Below are 8004 nucleotides of genomic sequence, written 5' to 3' on the forward strand. Positions count from 1 at the left end.
ATATGACCAAGTTGGATGCTTTCACGGGTGACTTTCAACTCTTAAATGACCAAGTCCCTGGAGAATAGAGATCTGGAGTCATGACACTCTGGAGGCCGGTGTTATTGTTGTCCATCTACTCACACATGTGCAGAGCTATTTGCCACAGGCCAAGTATTTTTCAAAGAGTTCCACCCAGGGAGTGGTGGTGGGGTGTGGTTAACTCGGGTGCGGGGCAGAGAGAGAGCCGGATTGACTCTGGCAGACAGACAGGGAAGGAGATGGACTCCAGCGACGTTCGGGCAGCGAACAGACAGCGTCGCAACAAACCCATGAAAAGTAATATCAATCAATTTTTCAATCAGTTTATTTTTGTATAGCCCAGTATCACAACAACAGTTGCCTCAGAGGGCTTCAAGATGTTACATTGGTTGGTAAAAATAAAAACAGTGAATAAGCATGATATTAATATGTCAAATTCACAGTAACGAGACAAAACGAAGCAACCACCGCCTTAGACCCTCACATCCGGCAAGAAAAAACTCCAAAAACCCAGTGGGAGAAGAAGAAATCTTGGGGAGAACCACAGTATGGAGGGATCCCACTCCCAGGGACGGACAGCTTTGGCAACACTAGCATGAGACAATAAGAAGTAATATAATATAGTAATATAGGAGTGGTGCAATATGAACACAAGTGTGACTGAGCAGAGTCATGTGGACCTTCAAAATAAACTGACGATTGATGACTGTCCGATGTCAAGACCACTGACTTTGACAAGCTGTCATGATTCTATCTTTATTGAATTTCTCTCTCTTGTGTAATTTTTTTTAAAGTGAATGTATAAATGTTGTCCTGTGATGGATTGGTGGCCTGTTCAGGATGCATCTAGGCTTCACCAGTTGTGACTGGCTGCAGTGCCAAATGACCTAAAGTTATATCTGTACAAGAGATGGATTAAAACATGGGACTGAAGTACAACTGTAATAAAACACAATTCACAATGTTCAAACACAGCAAACAGATTTTATGTTCACCTTCAGTTTGACAAAAAAAGCACCAAAATTCCCATTAAATTTTGAAACTTTATTTCAGTGTGTGAGCACAGAAATACACACGGTAACAGACATGTTGTGACAATTTGGTTGTTGGTGTTAATCCTCTTTGAGGAGAACTGCATTTCTTTTCAATGCAGGCACGTACAGTATGCTGCTGTATAAAAGCATAAAAACGATGGAAAGATACCGTTACGTCTGTTAAATCATCAGCGTTGAGTATATTTTCCATATAAAAACATCCTAAAGGCTTTGTTTTTTTTTTCAATAAAATTTATTGTACACATCATTATCTTCCCATTCCCTCCGAACTCAGTAAATAAAACCAAGGGGTAGTATCGTGATTTCAGTAAAATATTAACAATCTAGATTACAAAACAACAAATATAGACAATGCAACAAACAGAAGAAGTTAAATGTGACATAGTAATAAAGGGCAGCAGAGAGACGTGCTAGACATCAGTCATAGTGGTTACAAGTCATGCAGTAGCTTTCACTGTCCAAGGATGAATTTAAGACCATTTTTACTCAGTACCAAACCAAACTTGATGTAAAAAAATGACCAATTCTGATCTTATCTTTGCACAATTTTGCAAATCAGAATTCATCAACACATATATGGCTGAAATAATGTACATTTTCCCACTATTCTCATCCAAGGACAGTGAAAAAAACTCAGAAGAACAGAAATCTCAAAATAACAGCAGGAGCTAACAGCATTATAGACTTTCGCTGTAATGTATTTTACTGAAAAATATAGGAAGCACTATGTACAGCAACAATTAACAATCAGAGAGTGAGTGTGTGTTTCATTTTCCGATGCAAATTTGGTGTGAATGAAGGGTTTACAAGGGCGATTTACAAAAAAAAAAAAAAAAAAAGTAATACAGTTTGGTAAAGTTTGGTCACAATTCATGAAACTCTGTGAGCATGTTGGAGAAATCGGCCCCTTTATTAGAGATGTTTTTTGTTCTAACCCATATGAGTTCACATCAGTGCAATATCAGCCATTAACTCATGTACAGCTGTTACAGAGATTCTGTCAGATATTTTTTTCCAAGAAAAAGAAGTGCTGTTTTTAGCTATAACTTCATGCAGTTTGTGAAGAATTAGTATATCTGTTGCCTTTCAAGTGAGCTGTGTTTAATTTGTAGCACCAAAGAGTCACATTGTGAAATGTGGAGAGGACAGAGAAAACATAAGAACACCACACTTGGATGTTTGCATGCTAGCGAGAGACACACTTCATGCTTTTTCACAAGCATGCTTAATTCCTTGAATAATATAAATTGTGAAAAATGCAGAAAAGCAAACTTTTTGTCTTTTTTTTTTTGTTAGATACGTGTGTTTGCATTAGAATTCGGTGTTGATGGAAAAATCTAACACATGAAAATGTTGTCTTTTCTAAATGCTCTATTGTCTACAAATCTGCTGATCTCAAGTTAGTAAATCGTGTAAACGGTGCATTACATTATTCTTGACTTTGTTTGACGATAAACATAACCAACAGTCATGCAAAGAAAGTGTAACCATGATGTTTCGAGGTTAACTTAGTAGCCCCAGCTGCTTCGTTCTTGTAATACCACTTTCTACCACTAAGTGGTGTAGCGAGTCCTTTCTAAGTCTGTTTCAAGCCTAACAGATGAAAATGTAAGCTAACTGTGGCTGAAGTAAACCCGATCGTTTCCAACCAGTGTACATAAAGTCACAAGGGTGTATTTTATGTTAAAAGATTTAGTACATGAGGATCATAGATGTTCCCGTTTCCTTGAGGTAAATGCATGAAAATGCATTTTGTTACTGTGATTCTCCATGCAAAAATCACAAGTGTGGTTAAAAACGGGGCAGCCAATGGTGACAGCTTTTAACATTAGCTGTTACAGAAATCGGCGGCCATTTCACTGAAAATGAGAATTAAAAGCAGAATCTGTGTTGTTAAATGTTTTCTTCAGTTAAACCAGTTCAGATTAGAACACAAACCACCGCTGCTGTGAGACCTTAGAATTCTTGCAACTCCTGAACTGATTCGCCCGAAACACATGTTCAAAGCCCTCGTGGCTTTAGCGGCGCCGTGATTCGCCGACGGAGCCGGCACCCTCCGAGGTAGCCGAGAGTGACTCTCCGAAAAACGTGACGAGAGAAACAGACACAAAACACACAAACATAAACAATAGCACCATTGTCAGTGATAACCTAAAGAAGAGCAATCACACTGGAGCCCTTCTCTCTCCACTCCCCCCTGCAGCTTCAGTTTCCTTTATTAAGCCATTCATTTGTAAAATGGGACATTTAAAAAAAAAAAAAAAAACGATGACGATGACGGTCGACTTAACTGTGAAACCATCAGCGAAGCAGGAGAGGAGCTTATTCTCAGTCACGTGTTCTTTTTTTTTGTTCTTTCCATCATCATTGCCTCTCTCACTTTATTCCCAAAAGTGTGAGATGGAGATTCGCCTCCTGATGTCGCCCTTCGCTTTCTCCCTTTACCTCCACCTACTACAAGATCTTGCTGCAGACTTGGCAGCGGCTGACTCTGGAGCGCTCCTGGCCTCCCTTCAGGGTCTCCTGCACCGGCGGGAAGACGAACTCCCGGGCGGGGTCCACGGTGGTCAGCCAGAAGCTGTACTTATTGGCGAAGTAGTGGCACGTGCCCTTGGCCCCGTTGCACTCGATGAATGGAGTCGCACGGAAGTCCTCCAAGCAGGAGCCGGGAGAGACCAGGGACTGACCGCCGCCCTCCGCGCCGGCCGCCGTGTGCTGCAGTGGAGAGGAAAAGGAAACGCACAGGTCTGTTTTAGATATAGAGAAAAACAATTTGCAGTGAGATGTCCTGTTAAAGTAACACAGAACGCACCATGAGGAAGGAGTATCCTATCCAGAGACTCCTCCAGCCGGGGGGGCAGGTGGGGATGGTCAGGTCCTGACTGTGGACGGCCACAGCCTGAGACGGGGCCTCACACACCGAACACCTGGATCGGGCCAAGGAAAAAAAACAAGAAGCTCAGTCGCGCCAGAAGCTTCGTCGGTCCGCAGCAGTCATCCCGCCGCTGCACGGTACCTGCTGATGTACGGTCGGATCTGCTCCTCGGCCACAGGCATCATGGGAATGGGGGCGGTGGTGGAGAGCCAGTAGGATTTGTCGTTGCGGCTGGCGTAGTAGCAGATCTCGTTGGGGGAGCAGTAGAGGAAGGGGATGGTGTTGAACCTGGGGAGGCATGAGCCTGGCTGACCTGAAGGGGGAATAGAAAATTCGGCAGAATCAGAAATATGTTGGGGTTGTTGAATAGCATTAAAAAAAAAAAAAAAAAATACCCAACTGTCCATATACATTTGTTTCTTTCCAGGTTAAAAACCTTATAGCTAAATGGGAGTTATGGTATTATTACTTCCCAGATACTATTTTTGCTTATATATTCAAATTAGTTTATGAAGGCCAGAAAATTCAAAGTATAATTTGGTGTCTCAATTATAAACTCTTTGCTTTATATTTTCTTTTTTGAAGAAAAATGAGCAAAAACATTCCCAAATATAAAAAGTAAGTGTATAATATTGAGGACACTCCAACATAATTTAACAGAAATCTCTCTTTGAGTGACTTGATCACATCTGTAAAAACCAGCGAGACAGAGGCTGGCGTCACGTTGGCGTTTCGTACCGAGGTCCTGGTTGTGAGCTTTCTCCTGTCCCTCCACGTACAGCAGGCTGTAGCCCTCCCACAGCTGGGCCATGCCCTGAGGACACATGGGGACCTGCGAGTTCTGGCTGTGCTTCACCAGAGTGTAGCCGATGCTGGAGCTGCGGCCCACGCCGCCGGGAATGCCGGGGCGGCCGACGGTACCGGGGAGACCTGAAGAAGAAGAGGAAATGAGCACACTGGCCATTAAACAGAGAAAATGCATTGTTTTTCCACCCTGAGAGCCATTTTCAAGAAGTTTTCACAACCCTAAACAGACCGAAGTGTCATCGACAAACAATACACTCACCTTGTTCTCCAGCAGGCCCTGGGAAACCAGGAGGTCCAGGATCACCAAGAGATCCGGGAGTACCGCCGGACCCCGTCCTGCCGAGTTTGCCAACAGCCCCAGGACGTCCCTTCGGACCTGCAGCGGGAGCGAGAGACCACACGCAGACCCTCAGTTTTCTGACTAGTGTGCATATTTTAACAGATCCTGCATGGTTTACTTCTTACCCGGGCGTCCAGAACCACCAGGAATGCCGGGCTCTCCTGGACTACCAGAGAGTCCGGTTTCACCGGGGTAACCCAGGTCTCCGAAGGGCCGCACGAAATCTCTTGGCGGCACGGGTAAGGTGAGTCCGGGGATCCCCTTACGGCCCGGGGGCCCTGCAGAGGGGCGGAGGGAGGCGTGTGAGGCATATACCCACCGGAGGTTCCACCGGTTTACAGGCTGGAGATCTTTTACCTTGCAACCCCTTTGGTCCTTTTCCTCCGAAGAAGCCAGGATCTCCAGGGAATCCTTTCAGTCCAGGACCCCCGCTAAAACCAGTCTCACCTCGCAGTCCTGCAGAAGCAAATTGCATAAAATGGTTTAACAAACCAAAATGTGGCTGAACTATAAAACAAACAAACATGACGCTTTCTTCACAAACCTTTGAAACCGGGGCTGCCTGGCAGTCCTGGACCTCCGGAGAATCCTGGTTCTCCTTTCCTGCCGGGAGAGCCTGGGAAACCCGGAAGCCCAGGGTCTCCTCTGTCTCCTTGGAATGTGCCTGGACCAGGGGGGCCAGGAGGACCTGGAGGACCCTGGAAACCTGGCAGGGAGAAGGGAGAATCAGCAGGACAGAACGATGGAAGGTTCTGCAGACGAGAAGAAAAGGGGACTTGATCAACTTTCTCTACCGTATTCGCCGTCAAGTCCAGGAAGACCAGGGTCTCCCATAGGTCCAGAAAGGAATGATCCAATTACGTCACCAGGAGGTCCGGGCCGACCGGGGAACCCTTGGAGTCCAGAAGCACCTGACGCACAGACAAGACGACGCAGCAACTCAAATGCCGTCCCAGTTTAAAGACAGTTGTTTTTCCTCTCCTTGAAGTCTGTCTCACCTGGTTCTCCTCTCTCCCCCTTTGCTCCTGGGAAGCCCGGTACTCCAGGGTAGGAGACGCCCCTCTCTCCTTTTGCACCGGGAATACCAGGAGCACCGGGACGACCTCCAGCGCTTCCGCCTGGACACAAATACAAGGTTAAACTTGAGGCGTAGTGTGTGTGAAAGTCTATTCTAAAGGTGGGACACTATCAAACTGAGGTCCTCACCTGGAGTTCCAGGGAGGCCTTTAGGTCCGCCGAGACCGTTCAGTCCATCTAAACCCGGAGGTCCAGGCAAGCCTGAGAAAATACCAGATGTCAGTGTGTTTGACTCACATTGTAGGATCTAGGGTTCAGTGAATCTGAAGAGCAGGAGAAGCACTTCCTCACCTTTGGGTCCAGGACCCCCAGGACCACCAGGGAAACCAGGGGTCCCATCTGGTCCACTTCTACCAGGGAATCCAGCCTGGCCCTTGGGCCCGGGGAAACCAGGGGCTCCTGCGTTGATAATCAATAAAAACAGACAGTGTGACTGTTGCTCTCTCAGGAATACAGCAACAGCTCACACCGCTTGGTTTTCCATTAGATATGTTTCCAACCGTTGATTCCAGGACGCCCTGCTTCACCAGGACCCCCCTTGGGACCGGGGAAACCTGGACTTCCTGAAAAGCCGCTGTCACCGGGGGCACCGTCATTTCCACGACCACCTGAAGACAACCAGTCGCTTCAACGTTAGGAATAACCGTGGAAACCTTTCTTATTTAACCAGTAAGACCCTCCACTATTCTAGCAGTCAAGGATGAAAGGAACCAGAGCCGAGTCATACCTGGGATGCCTGAGACTCCTGGCAGGCCTTTGGCTCCTGGTCCTCCCGGATAACCGAAGCTATCTCCGGGTATACCTGTGGGCAACAAATCCTTCGTCAACACTTGTGTTGGTTTAATCAAGGTGTACACAGCGGCAGATCACAGATAAAAGACGCTGTGAAGAAAAGTTTTGGTGAGTTTTGATCTGACGACGGCCCTCACCTGGACCACCAGGCCGACCAGCCTCTCCAGGGTTTCCAGGGAAACCAGGCAGGCCCTCATCACCCTGAAAAGGCCAGTGGGAATCTAGTTTAACTCTTCAAATAGCCCTGCTACATACTTTAACGCTTGTGTGTGTGATTTTACCCTTTCTCCAGATGAGCCAGGAAATCCCATGATTCCAGCTTCTCCCTTCGGTCCGGGGAAACCTGGAAGTCCGGGCTGCCCGGGAAACCCGGGAACTCCGGGCTGTCCTTTACTCTGCTCAGCAAAACCAGGAAGGCCAGGCAGACCCTGACGACCAGGCAGACCCGGCAGACCTTTGTCGCCTGAGAAGTAAGACGATAGGGGGATTATGAAAGGAGCTCGCAGCTTGGCAGAGAAAAGGCAAAAAAAACCAAAAAAACAAAATAAAATTGAATTTGCGTCACCTCTGGGCCCGGGGAAGCCGGGTAGACCACTTGCCCCGGGGGTTCCAGGTTCTCCTTTGTCCACACGCTCAGCTGGACCAGGAATAGCAGGCAATCCCGGAGGTCCAGGGAAACCTCTTTCACCTGAGAAGTAAGAAGACATGATTTTACGTGTAAAACAGGCCGTTATGCCATTTTTCCTGACACTAGTGACCGACAGCAGCAGTTCTGATTTTGAACTGAAATCTTCTCCGTCACTCCTACCTTTCTGTCCGGGGAACCCAGGCGCTCCAGGAAATCCATCTCTTGCCGGTCCCCCAGGCAGTCCCTTTCCTCCAGGAAATCCTGGAGAACCAGGCCGGCCAGGAAGTCCAGGGAAGCCCATCAGTCCCGGGAAACCTCTTTCACCTGAGCAGTGAAGAGATCAGAGTCAGAGTGTCCTCATGAAACAACACAGAATGTAGTAATATCAACGCCAAACTCAGCTGCAGCC

The 8004-nt window shown here is 46.9% G+C and overlaps 1 protein-coding gene across 2 annotated transcripts in view; it reads right to left on the reverse strand.

The window, feature by feature from the left end:
• Positions 1 to 1198: 1198 nt before the first annotated feature.
• Positions 1199 to 8004, reverse strand: part of col4a6 (collagen, type IV, alpha 6) — a 103299-nt gene continuing 96493 nt past the window's right edge. For both annotated transcript variants that reach the window (XM_030083701.1, XM_030083695.1), the window contains 18 exons: positions 7776 to 7919; positions 7533 to 7655; positions 7249 to 7430; positions 7105 to 7168; positions 6903 to 6977; positions 6676 to 6783; positions 6467 to 6574; positions 6305 to 6376; positions 6097 to 6216; positions 5893 to 6009; positions 5643 to 5804; positions 5456 to 5554; positions 5224 to 5376; positions 5018 to 5134; positions 4690 to 4881; positions 4093 to 4264; positions 3889 to 4003; positions 1199 to 3791 (listed from right to left, as the gene is read on the reverse strand). In XM_030083701.1, coding sequence (XP_029939561.1) covers positions 3531 to 3791; positions 3889 to 4003; positions 4093 to 4264; positions 4690 to 4881; positions 5018 to 5134; positions 5224 to 5376; positions 5456 to 5554; positions 5643 to 5804; positions 5893 to 6009; positions 6097 to 6216; positions 6305 to 6376; positions 6467 to 6574; positions 6676 to 6783; positions 6903 to 6977; positions 7105 to 7168; positions 7249 to 7430; positions 7533 to 7655; positions 7776 to 7919 — 2384 coding nt within the window. In that variant the 3' untranslated portion in view covers positions 1199 to 3530. The remainder of the gene's footprint in view (positions 3792 to 3888; positions 4004 to 4092; positions 4265 to 4689; positions 4882 to 5017; positions 5135 to 5223; positions 5377 to 5455; positions 5555 to 5642; positions 5805 to 5892; positions 6010 to 6096; positions 6217 to 6304; positions 6377 to 6466; positions 6575 to 6675; positions 6784 to 6902; positions 6978 to 7104; positions 7169 to 7248; positions 7431 to 7532; positions 7656 to 7775; positions 7920 to 8004) is intronic.

This window comes from Salarias fasciatus, chromosome 3 (genome assembly GCF_902148845.1).
Source record: "Salarias fasciatus chromosome 3, fSalaFa1.1, whole genome shotgun sequence".
NCBI classification, from domain to species: Eukaryota; Metazoa; Chordata; class Actinopteri; order Blenniiformes; family Blenniidae; genus Salarias; species Salarias fasciatus.